Genomic DNA, 21,166 nt, shown 5'->3' with positions numbered 1-21,166 from the left:
ACCTTTATAAGTTATCATCTTGGAGAGCTGTCCAGAGTACTGAGATCCAGTGACTTGCCCAGCATCAGACATCCAATATGTGTCAGTGGTGGGATTTGAACCTGGGTCTTCTGGCCTTCAGAGCCTAGCTAGCTCTCTATCCACTAGGGTTACCATACTGTTTGGCTTCCTTCAAAGCACCATCCTCATTTCTTGCAGAATTTTTCTCTTCAATTATTCTTACTCACTCCCTCTCTCAATGACTTTGTATACATTTCGTATTTTCTTCTCTGAGTACATGTGGCATCTCCCAGTAGAATGTAAACTCCTGGAGGGCGGGGGTTTGCTTTCATTTTTTCCCAGTATCCAACACAACATCTTAATAAATGCTTGTAGAACTAAATGAAATTGAATTACTCAAATTCATATAGCTAGTAAATAGAATCAGGATTTGAACCCAGGTTCTCTGTCTACCAATTCAGTGTTTTCCACTGCAATCCAATTAAGCTGCTTCTCTAGGACCCCTGTTGCAGACCTGATGGCAGTCATCCTTCCATTGGCTTATGAAAGGGTGGCTGCTTTCTAGGAAGTAAAGAAGAATGATGGAGTTGGAGGCCCTGACAGAGATGAAGTTGGTCAGCTCAGTGGAATGCCCAGTCTAGTAATAACCATAGTCTAATGGAAAGAGTGTGGCTCTGGGCAAGTCCCCTCATCCTCAGTTGTCTCACCCATGAAATGGGGATATTAACAATTACTCTCCCCTCCATCCTAAGGGGCAGTGGCCAAGAGAGTGCTTATTTATGCAGTAGCAGCACAGAGAAAGGAGGTAGGGGTGGAGAGAGGGAATGCATTAGAGGCATCAGGAGGCCAGCTGGGCCTTTGGCTCTGCCCTTGGAGCCCTGGAGTCTCTGGGCTTCCATTCCCCTGCCAGGAAGAGATTGATGTCGGTGCCTCCTGGCGCCACAGGAAGGAAATGAGCTACTCAACAGCAACTGTTCCAACTCCCTGAATTCATAAACACTACCAGCCCCTCTACATTCATGGCCCCTTGCACATGCCCCATGGCTATTCTAACAACGGACATTTTCACATCACTTTAAAATTTGCAAAGGGGGTGGATGGTATTACAGCTTTCTCATTTGGCCTTCACAACAGCCCTGTGAGGGAGGGACATGTTATCATCCCATCTTACAGATGAAGAAACTGAAGCCCAGAAAAAAGGTTAACTGATTTGCCACACAGATGGTAAGTGGCAGAAGGTAGAATTCGAACCCAGTTCTCTTTCCATTGCTTCTGCTCTGCAGGTGACACATTTATGTGCAGTGAACTTCCCAGTTCTCAACCTGCTCTTTGATGTTCATGACAACCACGTAATGTAGGCGTTATCCCCATTTCACAGATAAGGAAACAAAACAGTGAAATATTTTACTTGGAGCTGGAAGAAAATTTAGAAGCCACAGTTTCTTAGAGCCCTAGAGTTGGAGGGCCTCTCAAGCTATCTGCTCCAGTCCCCTCCAATTTACAAATAAGGCAACTGAGGATCTTAAGGGAAGTGACTTAAGCAAGGTCAAACAGTACAGCAGTGCTTCTCAGCACACAAAATCCTATATTTGCAAAAGGCCCTTGGAAGTTGGCATGGTATATGTGTGTATGAATGGCTAGCTGGCTGGCTGGCTAGGGCTGGCTGGGTGGATGGCTGGCTGGCTGGTTGGCTGACTGGATTAAAAAGCACATATTAAACTCCTGTGGCATGTTGAGCACTGTACTAAGTTCTAAGGATGCAAATACCAAAAGTGAAGCTATGGCCTGCCTTTGTGGAAGACACTTACATCCTAATTAGGAGGAGACTACACGTGTAAGGAAGTGCTGGCCAGGGAGGGATATTTTGGTTTAAAGTTATAAGGATGGAGGGTGGAATCATTGGAAGGGACATGGACAGCTGGCTTCAGTCCCAATGAAAATTCCACCTTCCCCAACCTCATCATTTTAGTGCCTTCTCTCTTTTAATTTTCCCGTATTTATCCTACAGGTAACTTGAGATTTTATATATGTGTATATATATATATATATATATGCATACACACATATATGTTTGTATGTTACTTCCCCCACTACATTGTAAGCTCCCAGAGGGCAAGGACACTCTTTTGCCTCTTTTCATATCCCCAACTCTTAGCACAGTGCCTGGTACATAGTCGGTGCTTAATAAATGTTTATTAATTGATTGACCTGGATTCAAGTCTCACTCATCAATACTGGCTGTGGGACCCAGGGCAAGTCACTGAAAGCTTTCAGCACCTCAGACAGCTCTCTAAGACAGTAATTACAGAAGAGGCATTTATTCGCATTTGTGGAAATCTCTTCATTGGAAGTTCCCAACACCAATGAAATCACAGGTCTGATTTTTTAGAGAGAGAAAAAAACAACCCAGCCCACCGAATCTAGTTGAACACTAGCTTTATTATTGCATTGATAAAGCACTTTAAGATGTTATCTTGTTTAATTCCCACTGCCTGTGAGGTAAGTGCTATTATAATCCCCATTTTATCCCCAGATGAGGAATCAGAGAGGCTCAGTGATGTACCCGGGGTCACACAGCTAGCTAGTTAAGTGGGTGAAGACCCTGCTGTTACTTGAACACCCTGAACATTTTAGAGATGCATCCTAGGGAAGCAGGAAGTTCCCGAGTGTGTGGCTCATTCAGGGTCCCCACCCTTGCTTGCCCACTGTCTTCTGAGGGTCAGGGGTCTGCATGTGGAGGCTGAACCACCTCCCTCTTTCCTCTTGGGAGCTAAGGTGTCTGCAAGACTGGATGGAGGACTTCCACCAGCCTTTGGGAGGCTTACCTGTGAAGTTGACAGACACATAGATGACGATGATGAGGATTCCCAGCACGATGCAGACGATGCTGAGCAGCCTTGCCAGGCGGCCCAGCCTCCTGGCCCCATCCAGGTCTCCCTGCTGTACGCTACCTCTTGACTGGTAAGCAGGGAAGGCAGAGAAAAACAGTTCATCAGCTAAGCAAGACAGTCATGACTTGGGCAACCCCAGAGACAGCCTTAGCTCTAACCAGTACTGCTCTCTCATGCTCCTGGAGTAAGGAGAGCTATGGCATCAAAACGTGGAGACATCACTTAGGGCTGAGCTTTGGGATCCAAGGACCCTCCTTCAGCTCCTAGCCCTTCCTCTTGGCTACAATGTGTGACTTTGGGTAAGTGCCTTTTTTCATAGGGTCGTAGAGAACTAGGAGGAACCTCAGAGGCCACCGAGTCTAACCCCCCCCCATTTTAAAATAAGGAAACTGAGGCACAGAAGTCAGAATCACACAACTAGCAAATGCCTACAGTTGGGTTTGAACCCAGGTTTTCTTGATTGAGTCTGGTACTCCATGTGGCCTCTGTAAAGCGAGAGGATCCAACCACTTACTACCTGCATGATCTTGTATGAAACATTTTACATCTCCCAAACGTGACTTCCTCATTTGTAAAATGAGGGGGTTGGACTCAGTGATCCCAAAGGCCCCTCCCAGCTCCAGATCCATGATCTTATGGATCCTTAGGATGGAGGGAAAGGTTTGTAAGAAGAGCAATGTTCTGGGATCTCTTCTATGAAGGAAGAAAACGAGCACTTATTAAGCACCCACTGTGTGCCAGGCGTGGGGATAAATGCCCTACAAATATTGTCTCATTTGATCAGCATGACAACTCCGGGAGGTGGATGCTGTTATTATTCCCATTTTATGGTTGGGGAAACTGAGACAGACAGAAATTAAGTGACTTTCCCAGAGTCACTCAGCTAGGAAGTATCTGAGGCCAGATTTTAAACTCAGGTCTTCCTGACTCCAGGCCCAGAGCTCTATCCACCATGCCAGCACCTGCCCATCCTTGCAATAGAGCCCTTTCAAATCTCTGGGAATGCTGAGGTCCCTTTCGTCCCCTGAAGTCACTTAAAGAGTCTGTGCTGTCCCAGGTGGGGGAGGGGTGGAGTCAGCGTACCTGTTGGTAGGAGAGACCTGGCTTTGGATTCTGGGGGTGACACCACAGACAAGTCCCCGAACCTCTATAAAATTTCATCCATAAGATAAGAATCTTAGGCTCTTGGAGCTGGAAGAGACCCCGGGTCAGATTTAGTCCAACTCCTTCCTCTTGCAAAGGAGAAGACAGGAGCTCAGGTTCAGAGACATCACACACAGGCAGGAAGGGTCAGAAGTGGGATTTCAACCCAGGTCCGGAGCCAATCCTCCTTCCGCTCTATTGACAGAATCCATCTTGCCAGGTGGGAGTGAGGATCAGAGGAAATTTGTTTCAGGGTCCTAGGCTCATCAAGCTGCAGCTGGAGGGGAGCTCTGAGACCACCCAACCTCAGCCTCTCATTTTACAGCTGAGGAAACTGAGTCCCAGGGAAGTGAAGGGATTTGCCCAAGGTAGCAAATGGCAGACCCTACATTGGAAGAAAGCTCTCCACAAACATGACAATAACAGATATTTCTTAGCATAATATTCTCTAGCATGCCTTGTCATCTTTTGTCTAACTCTCCAGTCTGAGTACTATGCCTTGCGCACAGTGCTTCAGGTCAGTTCAGTCATTTTTCAGTTGTGTCTGACCCTTCATGAACCCATTTGGGGTTTTCTTCTCAAAAATACTGGAACGATTTGCCATTTCCTTCTCCAGCTCATTTTTACAGATGAGGAAACTAAGGCAGACAAGGTTAAGTGACTTGCCCAGGATCACATGGCTAGTCAGTGTCTGAAGCCAGATTTGAACTCAGGAAGATGAGTCTTCCTGGCTCTATGCCTGGCACTCCATCTCCTGTGCAACCTACCTGCCCAATAGTTAGCGCTTAATCAGTGTTTATTCAACAGTAACATGGTGTGGACCTCAGGTGTCATCAACAATTTGTATCTGTTGTGAGCACAGCTTTTGGGTCAGCTGAGGGAACATCTCCTGATCCCAGGAGATGGGGTTTCTGCTGAAGGAGGACCCTTGATGGCCACCATTAATGCTCAGTACAGTTTGGACCGGAGCATATGAGGTCTCTTTATTGGCTTGGAAACCTAGGCTGGCACTGAAGTAAATGCCCGCATTCTCCACCTGTACACAGAGTAAAATGGATGATGACAGGATCGTTTCCAGCTCACCCTGGTGAGTTGGCCCAGCTGCAGCTGGCAAGGTTTTGTTTAAGTGATATGATCACTATTATCAAATGTAAGGTCCTGACTTGGTGACCAGTCATAGTAACTTTGACATTCTTTCAAAAAATTTGGCCAAAAGACACAGGACAGTTACAGGTTTAGAGGAAACAAGGTCTCTGGGTCCCAAGGCTCAAATCCTGTCTCTGATACCTCCTACCTATGTGACCTTAGAGGATTCACCTAAGTACTTGCAACTCATTTTTCTCATCTATGAAATGAAATGTTTGGACTAGATAATCCCTCCAGTCCTTTTCACCCCTAAATTTATGAGACAATCTAACATGGAAATATTTTGTATGATTTCACATGACAAACTGATAACATATTGCTTTCTTTCTCAATGGATGGGAGAGGAATTAGAGGGAAGAAGAGAATTTGTAACTAAAAATTTTTAAAAATACTAAGCATAAAAAGAGAAAAGAACCTACATGTGCAAAAATATTTATAACAGTCTTTTTCGTGGTGGCAAAATATTGGAAACTGAGGGGATGCTCATCAGTTGGGGAATGGATGGACAAGCTGTGGTATATGAATGTAATGGAATACTATTGTGCAATAAGAAATGATGAACAGGCAGATTTCAGAAAAACCTGGGAAGACTTATATGAACTGATGCAAAGTGAAATGAGCAGAACCAGGAAAACAATGTACACAGTATTAGTAACACTGTGTTGCAACTATGAATGACTCAGTTCTTCTCAGCAAGACAATGATCCAAGACAAATACAAAGGACTCACAAAGGAAAATGCTATCCACATCCAGATAAAGAACTAAAGGACTCTGAATGCAGATCAAAGCATACTTTTTTCACTTACTTTATTCTTTTTTAGGGTTTTTCCCCTTTTGATCTGTTTCTTCTTTCACAACTGTGACTAATATGGAAATATGTTATACATGATAGGATATTTATAACATATCAAATTGCCTAACATTTTAGGAAGAGGGGAGGGGAGGAAGGGAGAAAAATTACTCAAAATCTTGTTTAAAATGAATGCTAAAAATTGTCTTGACATGTAATTGAGAAAAAATAAAATACTATTAGAATGTGAAAAAATAAAATGAATGCTAAAAATAAAAAATAATAATTTTTAAAAATAAATAAATGTATGAGCCAATGACCCATATTATTTAGCAGAGTCATGAAGCCAATGTGGCAGTTGAAAAAACACTGAATGTTACTACTTGTGTAACCAAGAGCAAATTATTTAACCTCTCTGGGTCTCAGTTCCCTCATCTGTACAATGAGAGGGTTGGCGCCAGAACTGGTGGGACACACCTATAATCCCTGCTGCCAGGAAGACCTGGCAGACCTCTTGAGCTCAAATGTTTTGAACTGTAGTGGCTGTGTTGATTGGGTGTCCATATGAAAGATGGTGTCGATGTGGTGAGCTGTTGGGAGGGTGGGGCCACCAAGTTGCCTGGGGAGGGCAGACACAGGTAGGAAACAGAGCAGGCCAAAGCTCCCATACCTATTAGCGATGGGATTGGGCCCATGGGTAGTTGCTGTATTTCCAGCCTGGGTGAGATTAAGATACCTAGTCTTGGGGAGGAATCTGAGGGAATTGAATGATATGGTGACTAAGGTGCCTTCCAGCTCTAGATCTGTGACCTGTAGATGATGAATATTGGGATGATCACTTGGTGAGCTTAGCTGGGGTGAGCCTTGGTTTGGACTTTTCTATCTTCCTGAGGAAGATGTGGACATATCTGTTAACAACCTCTCTGAGAGGACGTGGAGGCCATGTACAGGGCCATTCTCTGCAGCCTCAATTTGAGGGTGAAGACATCCACAGAAGTGAAAGCGGGACTCAGCAGACTGTTAGGGGCTGACTCTCTACCAACCAACCCAAGTTAACATTCCTTGAGAAGAGAGTTCAAACCACAAGGTGGACTGGGATGGGAGCCCTCAGGGGAAAGTGGAGTTCATTGGAGATGGGGAGGACTGTCTTCATTGTTTATGAGCTTCTGAGTTTTCCATGGGTGTGAAGTAAGGAGATTATACCTGAGATGCATTGTCACCTTGAGTGCTTAGATATAGGAGCCGAAGATCCTTTAGCGACAATTGCCAAGACCTAGATGTGTGGTCATGTCTAACCTAAGGCTTTCAAGAGGTGTCCTAGTGGAAGCAAAATGAAACAAAGTGCTATGATTTAAGAGACAGCCCCCCTCCCAAATTGAATCTGGGGCATATAAGTTCAACACAGGTCACTCTAGGAATTCTGGGACCAAGGACAAACATTACAAAAATGTACGCCAGGTAAGCATCATGAATGGTGCTCTCAGATCAACTTTTTAAGACAAAGTCAGTTGAGTTGGGATAAAGAGGGACTCCATACCTGGGAACACCAACCTATGGAAGAGATACAAAGGCCCTTGGACACCACAAGGCTACTGCTGGGGAGGCCACCACCAGGGAAGGGAGAAGGATGGAGCCAGTCTGGGGGGCAGATGGTGGGGAGAGGATCGTGAGGAAGCATTATTTAAGAACTTCCGACTTTAACTAAATATTCTTGATGACTGGGTGCTGAGTTGAGCTGTTTCTATGCTCTGAAAGAGTACCCTTGAAATCAATGGTTCTTTAAATTCAATACTCTGGGGCTAGACTCTACTTGCCTTGTCCTAGTTACAGCTCTGGCAAGTTTTCCTGTTCTAGTAGCACAGGATTGAACAATGCCCCCTTCACAGTCACTAAGGGGTGAGGACTCTCCATTGACCATTCCTGTCCTAGGATAAGCCCAGTTCTGTGCCCATGGTGTAAGCCCTCAGAGGACTTTTCTGGCACAGTTTACACCATCCTAGCCTCTAATTTACATGGTCTGGAGGACTGGGCCCATTAGAAGTCACACAGTCTTATTTGTATCAGCCCCTTCCCCCAGAACTTTCTCTAGGTGGCAGCTAGGTGGCACAGTGAAATGAGTACTAAGCCTGGAGTCAGGAAGACCTGAGTTCAAATCCGGCCTCAGACGCCAGTTGTATGACCCTGGGCAAGCCACTTAACCTCTGTTTGCCTCAGTTTCCACATGTATAAAATGAGGATAATAACAGCACCTACCTCCCAGGGTTATTGTGAGGATCAAATAAGATAACAATTGTAAAGTACTTAACACAGTGCCTGGCACATAGTAAGCAGTGGTTAAATGTTAGTTATTATCACTAGCTGTTCTAGGTCACTTTCTCCAAACCAGAAAACTGATTAGGAGTGCTGAGACCCTGGGAGGGTCCTTTGTCCTGGGGCAGGCAGCGCCTTTTCAGGATGTCCCTTCCTCAACTTCCCAGCTGGATCAAAGGACCTGGTGGGTGGGGCCTTAGGTGTCGTTGCTTCTAACCCTCTCATTTTACACAATAGGAAACTTAGACCCAAAGAAGTTCTGTCATTTGCCCAAGGGCACACAGTATGTGGCTAAGCTGGGACTTGAACCTTTGACTTCACATCCGGAGGTCTTTCCACTGCCTCCCCAATGCCTTGTCAATGCTGTCTCCTCCATAGAACTTTCTCTGATTACTTCTACCCCTCTCCCCCATGATAACTCCTTCCTCCCCAAATTACCTAGTGTTTATTGTGTATGTACCTTGTATTTACTTACAGCACCATAGATCTAAAGCTGGAAGGGTCTTCCAAGTCTACTTAACCCAACCTTCTCCTTTTACAGATGAGGAAACTGAGGGAGAAGGAGGGGAAATGACTTGGGGAAGGTCACACAGCTAAAGTCAGAGCCAGGATTCAAGCCACTATGTCCCTGATAGAATGTAAGCTTCTTGAGGGCAGGATCTATTTCATCTTTGTCTTTGGGTCCCTAGCACCTAGGAGAGCTCCTGGCAAGTAATAGGTTCTTAAGAACTGCTTGTTGACCAATTGATTTGATAGGAGATGATCTTACCTGGCTTGAATCTAGAGCTGAATGGAACCTTAAAAGCCATCTAGTCCAACCTATTCATTTTACATTTAGGAAACTGAGGCCCAGAGAGGTTAAGTCCAAGGACTGGCACAGTATCACCCAGGTAGTAGAGTCAAGATTTGAACTGAGGGCCCGTGCCTCCAAGTTCAACACTCCTTCCACTGTAGTGTGTGCACATTTGTTCCCTTCTCCCCATCCCACCTAGAATATAAGCTCCTCAGTGGTGGGGATTGTTTCATGTCTTTGTACCCCCAATCCTTGGCCCAGAATAGGTGTCTAATAAATGCTTGTTGATTGATGACTGACCAACTGGTTTGAGAGAGGAAGGGAACAGCCTTCTCTCACTCTGAGAGAGAGTTTTCTTGGTCTAAAACATTTTGTGTCCTTGGGACTTTCTACCATCATCATGGAAGTCAAGGGACTGAACAGTGTCCTCATATTCTGGCTTATTCTCTCTACCCTGTGCTTGTAAGTCCTTAACTAACTCCCAACCATCAAAGAAATCTAGAGAGAAAGAAGGTCCAGGAGCTGGTATTCAAACCCAGGTCTTAGTTAAAATGCAAAAACTGTGGTGTGGGGATGAACAGACTACTTTCTTCATACTCATTTGGTGAAAGGCTATCAGGGACCTGGTGGAAGGCTATCAGGGACCTGGTGGAAGGACACCAGGGACCTGGTGGAAGGATACCAGAGAGATGAGAGAATGAACTAAGCTGCCAAGGTAAGGTAGTAGTCTCCACAGCCTGGGGCATCCAGAGGAAAGCCTGGTGAGTACCTGAACATGGTGGGCGACCCTGGCCCTGTCTTTTCCAGACTTCTCTCCAAGGGTTCAGTATGTTGACTTCAAGCTTTGAGGGCCTTTCAGCATTAGTGCCTCTGACCTCTAGGCATCATGTCTATGAAGAGCAGGGTTCTGTCTCATCTAAACTTTGTATCTGAGTCCTGGCCAGTGCTTTGCACATTAGCAAGCATTTTACAAATTCCTGAATCAGTGAGCATTGGAAATGAGACCTAGTCTATTAATTAGTGATGCAGAAGGAAAAGCCCACCTCTGTCATGTACTGTGTGAACTTAGATAAGTCACAACCTCCCTGGTCTCAGTTTCCTCATCTGTAAAATAAAGTAGTGAATGGTGAATAGTGTCTAAGGTACCTTCCAGCTCTAAATCCTTGGTCCTTTTATTGTGAGACTGATTATAATCTCTGCCCTGCTCCCGAGAAGCAAATGAGAATTGATAAAGTGTTACTTTATAAACAGAAAATGCTGACAATGGAAGTGATTCACTCCTTCCCCTTAATTTTGATGTAAAGGCTTATCTGGCCACAAAACTAGCCCCAGACTGTCCCAGAAGCCTTCATCCCTTCTCTGATGATACACCTCTCTGAGGGATAGATTCGGAAGAGGTGACCTTCCATTCTTCCCTAGGGGAGTTAGATAAATCAGTGGAAAGCCTTTTAGAGATTAGGAGTGACTAAACATTGAGGAAGGTTTAGAATCAGTCGCCTTTCCTTCCAGAATGATAGGGCAAGCACCCATGAGTCCTAGGCTACACTGTCTTTCTTGCTGTTACTCATACACAAGACTCCATTTTCAACTCCATTCCTTTGCTCACACTATTACTCCCTCCTCACCTCTGCCTTTTAGAATCCTCAGCTTCCCTCGTGTCTCCTTGTAGATGATCCCCCCAGCTGCTATGTCTCCCCCATCCATCACCTTGTTTTTATTTTGCATGTGCCCTTATATATTCATGTTCTCTCCCTGATAGAATGTAAGCCCCTTACAGGCAGGGATCTATTTCATCTTTGTCTTTGGGTCCCTAGCACCTAGGAGAGCTCCTGGCAAGTAATAGGTTCTTAAGAACTGCTTATTGACCAATTGATTTGATAGGAGACGATCTTACCTGGAGAGCATTCTCTCTAGTCTCGATAGCATCTGTCGGGCTTTTTTAGCCCAAGAGGTCTGGGAGTCTGTACCTGTTCTCTTATTTGGCAGGAGGCATGCAAGCTAGGGTCATAGCATTTGGACTTCCCACACCAGATGCCTTGTTGTCCATTCACTTCTAAGACTAGAGGTGAGTGTGTTGGACTTGGGGTGAGGATAACATGAGTTCAAATTAGCTTCAAACACTTACAGGCTGCAGAAGTCATTTAACCTTTCTTAGCCTCAATTTACTCATCTGTAAATTGGGGATAATATGAGTTATCAGAGTTTGAGAATCAAATGGAATAATATAGGTAAAGCAGTTTTAAAATCTTAAAGCACTTTATTTAGTGGTTATTATTATTGTTGTGGTGGTGGTTATTTGGAGCTGGAAGGGACCTTAGCAGTCACTGAGTCCAAATCTTTCATTTTACAAAGGAGGAAATGGACATCCCGGGAAGTTTAATGACTTGTCCAATGCCACACAGTAAGCAGCAGATTTAGGGTCGGCACACAGACCCTCTGCTTCCAGCTAGCTGATGTCCTCTAGCTCTCTTTCCGTAGATAGCTCCCCAGGCCACTCTGATGGAAGGGGGCTAGTTCTCTCTCCTGCCTTGTGTTGAACACAACAGAACTTGGGGTCCCACTTGTTGACCCAGACACCTGTTCTCCCCATTCTTCCTTGGCTTCCCTTCCTCTGCCTGCCCCCTTACCTTTTTTGGTGCAGACTCACTAGGGAGCTTCCAGCTGAGCATGAGGCAGGCAGTTAAAGAATGCTTTTTCACCTAGGGGTGTTGCCAGCAAGACATGGTCTGGGTTTTGGGATTATTCCCACTTGGAGCATGGCCAGCCTGGCTGCACCTCTGCAGTACTTTCAACTTTCTCCTGTTGTCAAGGAACCATCTGGACTGGAGCACAAGATGCAATGAGACTGCAGGAGGCCCTTCACCCGTCAAAAACTGGGTCTGGAGCCTCCAACAATAGTAGCAACCAGATCTTCAGCTAAACATTTCAAGTCCTATCGGGGAGAAGCCAACAGACTTCTGCTCTGAAGAACCTTGGCTTCCTTTCCAGTAAAATGGGAGGAGGGCACTAGATTCCTAGGGTCCCTTCTGACTTTGCTATAATGTGTTCCTAATAGTAGTTAGCATTTATAAAGAGCATTAAGGTTCAAAAATCATCTCATTTGATCCTTACAACAACCTTGTTTTGTAAGTGTCGGTCTTATCTCCATTTTACAGATGAGTAAACTGAGGCTGGAGCCAGTTAAAGGTCCTGTCCATGGTCACTCAGCTATTAAGTGTCTGAATCCACATTTGAACTCAGGTCTTCTTGACTCCAAGTCTAACTTTCTGTCCACTGCACCCCCTGACTACTCCCCTATAACATTCCATGATTCTTCTCTCCCAAGGAATGTAAGTTCTTGAGGACAGGAATTAATTCTTTTTTTCATTGTATATCCAGCACCCAGCACAGTGATGGGCACATGATGCTTGTTGAGTGAGTGATCCTATGACTTACAGCAGGGGGTGGGGTGGGAGGGGAGGTAGAGTTGGCTGGCAGGACCACTTTGCTCACTAACTCTGGCCTCTCCTCCCTGATTCTACAGCCTCCTCTCCTCCCTCCTTCACATGACCTATCTAGGAATTCTCTCACCTTCTTGACAACCAAAATAGCCTCCTCTTAGAGTATGTGCATGTATCGTGGAGTCCCCAGGGAACAGGCAGCTTTGAAAGGGCTGACAGATGTGTGGCTTTTGTAGAGGTAAATGGAGCTTGCTTAAACTCTCCCCAGATACTCTCCCTCAAAGTCAACCCCTCTTGACTTTTACCCACCTGCCATCCTTTGTTGTAAATTTCTTGAATTATTTTCTGCCTCTAGTGATATGGAGGAAGTCTGTCAACCCAGTAAGTGTGCTCCCCCAACCCTTGCACCCTCACCCACCTTTTTGGAGGCTTTATAGTACGGGAGAATTATTTTAGAACTGAAAGAGGCCTTATCAACTCCTGAGTCCAATCACCTCATTTAATTTAATTTTATTATTTTTTTTTCAATTGCTGTATTTTATAGATGAGGAAACTGATCCCAGAGAGCTTGAGTGACTTGCCCCATGTTCCTTACAGGTAGTAAGTCTCAGCATCAGGATTTGAACCCAAGTTCTCCAATGCAAACAATTGATCTATAAGCATTTGTTAAATGCCTACTATGTGCCGAGCACTGTGCTCCGAATCTGGTGTCATTCTTTCTACTACACTGTAATCTGCAAGATAATTACAGGAGGACAAGTTTGAGAGGCAGGGCAATAGGGAAGGGAAGGGAATAAGCATTTATATAGCACCTACTATGTGCTAGAGGCTATGCTAAGTGCTTTTTAAAAGAAATAAATATTGTCTCGTTTGCTACGTAGGGGCACAATGGAAAAGGCCCTGTATCTGGAGTCAGAGGATCTAGGTTTAAATCCTTTCTCTGTCTCCTGAATCTGTATCTGTCTTCTTTATAGTGGGAGGGATGAGAGCAAGCCCGCTACCATTTGGCCTTTCCATGCCAGCTGTCTTGGTCGTCACTGTATTTACCTTTAGTTGTAAGGGATACGGTGCTAAAACTGGCATCCAAAAGATCTGGGTTCAAATCATGCTTGCTAGCAATGGATGAGTCATAATCCATATCAATGATGAAAATACCCATACCAATGAGATCATTTAGTTATCTGAGTGTTCAAGCATTTTCCACCTGGAGTTGTAGGTATTCTCTCTTTCCTGGGCTCCTTCCAGCCCCTCCACGCCCACCCCCACCCCAGTTAATGTACTTATGGTCAGAACAATTGGGAATATGACTGCAACTGTTCAATGCCATGTGTATGTGCAGAGTGGAGAGACCTGAAGGGAGCCATAAACAGATTTCCTCAGCCCACAAAGGAGACACCTTTCCCTGCCCATCCCTGAATCTCTTATATCGGGAAAACTCCTCTGATTCAGAAAAATCCAAATGCATCAGTGGTGCCATCTGGAGGAATTGGGGTTTAATGGAGAAAGGGAACAAGGAGGCTGCATTAGTCATGGAGTAATGAAAATGAGCCTCAAAAGAAAGAATGAATCAACGAGCATTTATTAAACACTTGCCATGTGCCAAACATTATGCCAGGTGCTAGAGATACAAAGACAACACGTATGCTGGATAAAATGCTGGGCTCGGAGGTAGGAAGACTTGGGTTTGAATTCTGCTTTAGATGCCTACTGGCAAGTTCCTTAAACTCTTTGGGCCTCAGTTTCCTCATCTGTGAAATGGGGATGATAATAACACCTGTTTCTCAGGATTGTTTGGAGGATTAAATGAAATCATGTGTGTATCACTTTGCAAACTTTAAACTCAATTGTTGTTATTAGGAGAAGCAGTATGGTGCAGTGGCTAGAGAGCTGGCCTTTGCCAGGAAGAACTGGATTCAAGTCTTGCCTCTCACACATACTTGCTGAGTGACTGCTCATGTAACCTAACCCCTCAGTGCACTAGGCTATTATCATCCCATTTTACAGATGAAAAACTGAGATTCAGAGAGGTTTAAATGGCTTGCCTGTGTACACTCAGCTAGGTAAGTATCAGAAGTTGGATTTGAACTCCAATCTTTTGGACTCCAAGGCTCAGAAGATTGGCTTTACAAGAAGCGATGTACATTTAAAAAAAATCATGCAGTGGCCTGGAGGTTCTGGTGATGAGCCTTTGTCAACTCAGCTAGGCTGATTCTTGGATGAGAGACTTATAAAGTAAGTTTAACCTCACTCATTAAGCATGGACTCCATGCCATGCCCTGAGCCAGGTACTGGGAATATGAACACAAGAATGAAACAATCATCCCTCTCTTCTAGGACCTTACATTCTGGGGCAGTGGGAGGGGGACGTTATGTACAAAAAGCAATTCAAGGCATTAACAGCTATTGGGGGAGGGGAAGATCTGGAAAGGCTTCCTATAGGAGGTGACATTTGGGCTGAGAGAACTAGGAAATCTGATAGGCAGAGGCAAGAAGGGATGGCCTTCTAGGCATGGGGAAATGGAGTGGGCAAGAGCATGGAGATGGGAGATAATGCGCATGAGAAACAACAAAGGCTGATTTGGCTGGAACATAAGAGTGCATTAAAGGCAATGATGTTCAATAAGCTTGAAAGACAGATTGGAGCCAGATTGGGAAGAACTTTAAATGGCAAACAGAGGAGTCTCTATTTTATAGTAGAGACAACGGAGAAAAGCAGCTGGAACTTCTTAAGCAGGGGCATGACGTGGTAAGACCTGTGCATTAGGAGAATCAATCACTGTAATGTGGAGAGGATGGATTGGAGAGGAGAGACATTGGATGCAAGGAGACCAATTAGAAGATCATTTTAGTGGTTCAAATGAGAGGTGATGAGAGGCTTGAACTAATGTGCTTATGGTGTGAGCAGAGAGAAGGGGACAGATGCAAGAGTGGTAGAATAAATGAAATCACCAAGATTTGCTTACTAAGTGGATATGGGCTTTGAGGAAGAGTGAAGAGTTAAGGATGACAGTGAGATTGAGAGCCTGGGGGACTGGAAGGATGATGGTATCCTCCACAGAAATAGGGATGTTAGGAAGAAGAATGGGTTTTATGGGGAAAGATAGGGAGTTCTGTTTTGAACATGTTTAGTTTGACAGACCTATGGGACATCCAATTGGAAATGTTCAGTAGGAAGTTGTCGGTGTCAGATTGGAGATCAAGGAGGGATGAAAGCTGAATATGTAGATTTAGAAGTCATATGAGTAGAAATTATCAGTGAACCCAAAGGAACCGATGAGATCTTTGAGATATGGGGTGTAGAGAGAGAAGAGTGCCCAGGTAAGAGCCTTGGATTCTTGAAGAATGAGACCCAAGCAATGATCCAGCAAGGGATACTGGAAGAAATAGAACATCTGGACAATTAGGAGAACCAAGACAGCAGTGTTGTGAAAACCCAGGGAGGAAAGAGGGGTCAGCTCCGTCAAATGCTGCAGAGAGTTACAGGAAAATGAGGACTGAGAAAAAGCCATTGAATTTGACAGAAAAAAGATTGTTGGTAACTTTCAAATGAGTGACGAAGTTGAGGCCAAATTGTAAGAGCTAATAGCTAGCCCTTCCAGGTTTACAAATCACCTCACAAATATTACCTCATTAGACTTCACAACAGTCCTAAGAGGTAGTTGCTATTCTTATCCCCATTTTACAGATGAAGAAACTGAGGCATAGAGAGGTTAAGTGACTTGCTTCAGCTCACAAAGCTAGTAGGTATCTGAGGCTGGATTTGAACTCGGGCCTTTCTGACTTCTGCACTCTATCCACTGCACTATTTAGCTGCCTCAGAGGCAGGGGCTAAGGAGAAAGGTCAGCATTTCATTAGAAAGCAGACCAAAGGAGGTGAAAATTGAGGGTAATGAAAAGGAGTTTTGAGATATAGAGTTAGGGAGAGGAAAGAGCTGAAGGAGAAGGGCGTCTCTTGTTTCAACTAAAGTAGCTCGATTCTGCTGCTTGTCAGCACCAGCCCTGGAGTCAAGAGGACCTGAGTTCAAATCCAGCCTCTGACACTTGACACACTTACTAACTGTGTGACCTCGGGCAAGTCACTTAAACCCAATTGCCCTGCCTTCCCCCTCCAAAAAAAAAAAAAAAGAAAAAAAAAGATTCTGCTGCTTGCCACACCCCAGAAGAAAGAACAGACAACCCTCCCCCCATCTTCTATCCCCCACACCCGCCTGACCAATGGGCCCATTGCTTGATATATGTTTTCCTTGATAAGTGCCTCCCCACTCCCTTCTTTTCCCTCTCCTCTCCAAAGGTTTACATGTTTGAAGCAACAGAGGTATCCTCCAGTTTCACACCATGGACAGCTCCTCAGGGGAAACTCAATCCAAAGAAATCCCGCTTTGTTGTGTGTTTTTTCCTCCCGTCTGAAACTCTAATTCTGAATTCAATGATTGTCTTCTTGAAAGTGGAAGATGAGTCTGAGAACCAGTTTTTTTTTTTACTCCAGATGAAAAGCTAAACCCTTTTCTTACAACAACCGTGATACGGTGGAAAAGATGGTGGACTTGAAGTCAGTAGACCTGGTTCCAGTCCTCCCACTGGCACTTACTACTGTCTTATTATGCAAGGTGTTTAAATGCCTTGGGCATGAGTTACCTCATATGTTCAATGAGGAAATTAGACTAGATGGCCTCTAAGATCTTTTCTAGCTCTAAATCAGTGGTGCTATGACTCTATTAAGTAGAAAGTCCAAATATTATCCCCATTTTACAAATGAAGAAACGGAAGGTCAGAGAGCTCACATGACTTGCCCCTGGTCACACAGCTAGTTATTCAGAACCAAGATTAAAACTGCTATCTCCTGACTCCAAGGTCAGTGCCTCCACTCTACCCGAAGCCTCCAAGTGCTATCCAATCCAGGATGGATACTTGGGAGGGGGGTGATAGTTCATGACAGTGGAAAGAGTAACTCTGGAGTAATTTTACATGGGTTCATATTCTATCTCTCATGCTTACTACTTTTGTGATCTTGGGTCAGTCACATAACCTCAACCTCCTTGGGACAGTTTCCTCACCTGTAAAATGAGAAGGTTAGATTAATTGACTTCTGAGGTTCCTTCCACCTCTAGGTTTATGATTCCTTCCAACACTGGGATTTGGGATTCTCTTCAAGCCTCCATTCATTCTCTTGTCTGTACATATGAGTTTATTTCTTCACCAAGTGACCCTAGCAGATGGCACTAGTGTCCTCCTTCCATCCAAGCGCATATGGATTAGGATCAGGGAGTCATAAGGAAGTGTTGCATTCAGAGCATTCCACCAATGACCAAAAGTTAGCTTTTTTATGGGGAATCCCTTCCCTGGGGAAATGGAATGAAAACCAACCTCTTTGTGCCGATCTCTGAGAGAAATGCACCAGAAGGCAACTCAATCCTTAGCTGGGAAGCTGCCACGAGTGCACTTGGAAACCAGAAATGGAGAAGGCCTATTAGGTCATCCCATGCCATTCCCTGGGGTCTGGTTGCTCCCTGGTATGTATTTTCTAGTCCTCTGTCCTGCCTGGGTTGTTTATGTGAATCTGTGCTCCAGTAACTCATTGTACCTATGGGGAGATTTCTTTGTACCTAGTTGGAACCCAGTCTGAGTGAGGGCTGCAAATTTTGCTAGCCTAGGTCCAAATTGCAAATGGGGCTATGCTCTCAATCCTGAACCTGTCAAAAATATCTGGAGAGCAAGTTTCCTAGACCTGGGCACTGTAATGGGTAGCCTCAAGGAGACCAAGCCTAGAGTTTACTTGGCAAAAACGTTTTTCAAAACAATCTGCATCCTCCACCCATACCTCTGATATCATGCCTGCTGTGATTTAAAGCTGGCTTCCCTCACTTTCTCTTACTATTCGCCTCCTTTCCCTACACCCTTGCACACACACAGGACATATAAGGTAAGCAAGCCCAGGCAGGATTTATTAATAACAAAAACAAATGGGCAAAGAAAAGTTGGCTTTGCCTCCCCAAGCACACTTGTGTTGGGCATAACTCAACTGGTAGACCCTAGACAGGGCACCTTTGCCATTTTTTGGTACAACCCTGAGTCAGGGTTTTAGGAGCCTGGCCTAAGTGTAGCCATAAATATTATCATCACCCCACTTGTACCTTGTTGTAAAATCAAGCCAGACTCATGAAACCAAAACTGCTTGGTGTGTTAAGATTTCTAAAGCCAGATGAGGTCAGTGATGCAAATATTTTACAGGTAAGGAAGCTGAGGGTCACAGATCTAGGGCTGGAAGGGACCTCAGAGGCTCTGCCATTTTTTAGGAAACTGAGGCCCAAGAAGGCTAAGTGACTTATAGGAGGAGAATGAACCAGCCTTCATTAAGTGCCTACTATTTGCCTGACGTGGTGCTAAGCACATAGTTCTAGAAAGCTGGAAGGGACTTGATTGGCCATCTGGTCCAACCCCCATGTTTTATAGTTGAGGAATCTGACACTCAAGGAAGTTAGATAATGGACCCAAGGTTTTTCAAGTAATAAGCATCAGAGATGAGGCTTGAGCCCAGCTCCTCTGACTCTACAGTTTGGGCTTTTTCCACTCCTGGACCACACAGACAGTAACCATCAGAGCCAATATTCAAACTCAGGTCTGCCATATTCAGCACCCCTCCCTCTATGGTACCCTCCCTCCGAGTCTTTCATCCATCTTTGGCAAGTCTCCCAAAGAAAAATTGGCAGCAGTTTTATAAAAGAGCAAGTTTAGGACATTCCAAGTGGGAGGTTAACACTTACCATGATAGAAAAGATCAGTGGCACTATATTCAGAGGCCATACGGGGCAAAAACAAGTGAGGATGGCCAAGATGAGGTAATCCTTTGGCATCTCCTGGTCTTGGGCATTGGAAGTGGTAGCAATGGAGGATGCCCTCCGTGAGCTGACCCTGGAAGGAGAACGAGGGGTGGCCTCCAGGTGCCCCTCAGACACTGATTTGTATGGCAGACTGTGACCATTCTGCTCCATTTCCATGGCCCCCGAGAAGGACTTGGATGCCTTCATAGCCTTGTCATCTTTGTCCTCGGTCTTGGTGAGGAGTTTCTCTGTCTCCTGTGAGTCCAGGGGCAGGACAATGCTGGGTTCCAAAGTCTTTGGGAACTGGGTCTCAGTATTGTTTTCCATGGTTGCCTGGCTCCCTGGACAGGCCAGCTCCTGACTCTGAGGCAGATGGCACCAAGGCAGTAGAGAACGAGGAACCGGATGGAATGTCAAATTGCCATCCCTGGCCTGGGTCAACCAGCGGGGAAATTGTTAGGGGGATGGGTGAGCAGATCGCCCCAGCCCAGATACCAGGGCACTGCCTGGTGGGTAGGGATGAAGGTGGGGAAGCAGCTGGTTCAGAAAGCCATCTTTTTGTTTCCACGTCGCTCACCGTTCTCCCTGTCCTCTTTACTGAAAGCAAATGCCTCTTAGGCTACAGAAATCTGCTGCTGCCAAGTGGAACAGTCCGGGCAGGGCAAACCAAGTTTGCAGCCAACTTTGCTGCTTTCTCTGTTCTAGCGCCGAAGGCATAGGCAGGGTCTGGAGCTCAGGCAGGGATGGGCTGTCCCTGTGGTGGTGTCTCCCTCTTTGAAAGGAAGAAGCAAAAGGAGGCTGCTGCGTGGGTGGCTGTGTCTAAGCAGAGCCACGCCAGCATTTCCCTCTTCTGCCTGTCCTCCCTCCTTCAACCTCTTCTCCACTCCACTCCCCCCACCCATTACTCCTCTGAGGGTTTTAGTTTCTCGTTCCAATTCCCCTTTCCCCAAAGAAGCAACCCCAGGCAAGAGCTCTCTCGAGCTCTGCCTCACTGGGGAAATACCCTCCCAGAGCCTGAGTCAGCTTCCCTCTGTCTTTCTCTCCATCTCTGCTGCTTCATTCCTGGGGCAATGGTGCCTCCCCACCCCCTCCATCTGTGTGTGTGTGTGTGTGTGAGTGGGAGCCATGGTGGGGGTGAGGGGGAAGGAGAGCAAGAAATGAAGGCACCAGAGTCTTTTCTCTGCTATGTGCATCGACTTCTAGCTCAGTGATCCTTGAATGCTATGGCAAGCATGCTGCTGGCCCATTCATCTTCCTCCTGCCTAGTGAGAGGCCCTCCCTCCTTCCATGGAATTCTGGGGAGCAGCCTTGCTCCTGGGGTTGAGCTGAACAAATGGCCTGGTACCTCTGGCCTGCGATTTCTTGTACTATTGATTATTGAAACGAACAGCAGTTGGTCTGAAATCCACTGACTAAACAAAACATGGAGCTGACCAAGAATGTTTCCAAACACATCATTCATCCTGTCTGTTGGACAGCAGGGGTGTGTGTGTGTGTGTGTGTGTGTGTGTGTGTGTGTGTGTGTATGGCGCACATCCTTTAAGGAGCACCTATCCCATGGACTCAAAGGAGTTTAAAAAGAAACCTTTTGGTGAGAAATAAGAAAACCAAAAGGCGAAGGGATATCTATCTTGGGAGCTGCTAGAAGCAGATGTGAGAAGCTCAGCAGAAGATTCTCTCTTTCTGCTCTGTGGTACAGTGGAAAGAGTTCCAAACATGAAGTGGCAAGACCTGAGTTCAAATCATCATTCTGATGCTTTCTACACCTCAGTTTCCCCATCTGAAAAATGAGGGAGGCTTCTAAGGTCTATTGAGCCTAATCCTAGGAGGGGCT

The 21,166-nt window shown here is 45.4% G+C and overlaps 1 protein-coding gene across 1 annotated transcript; it reads right to left on the bottom strand.

Moving 5' to 3' along the window:
* Window positions 1–838: 838 nt before the first annotated feature.
* Window positions 839–19,659, bottom strand: TRARG1 (trafficking regulator of GLUT4 (SLC2A4) 1). Its single transcript, XM_036768143.1, has 3 exons — window positions 19,276–19,659; window positions 2,826–2,958; window positions 839–933 (listed from the first exon to the last, which is right to left on the bottom strand). Exons 1-3 carry the CDS (start codon window positions 19,657–19,659, stop codon window positions 839–841), a joined length of 612 nt encoding a protein of 203 aa, XP_036624038.1.
* Between the last annotated feature and the right edge of the window lie 1,507 nt (window positions 19,660–21,166).

This window comes from Trichosurus vulpecula, chromosome 7 (assembly GCF_011100635.1).
Source record: "Trichosurus vulpecula isolate mTriVul1 chromosome 7, mTriVul1.pri, whole genome shotgun sequence".
Lineage (NCBI taxonomy): Eukaryota > Metazoa > Chordata > Mammalia > Diprotodontia > Phalangeridae > Trichosurus > Trichosurus vulpecula.
The sequence above is the reverse complement of the archived record's forward strand: the minus strand, read 5'-3'. Positions and strand labels throughout refer to the sequence as shown.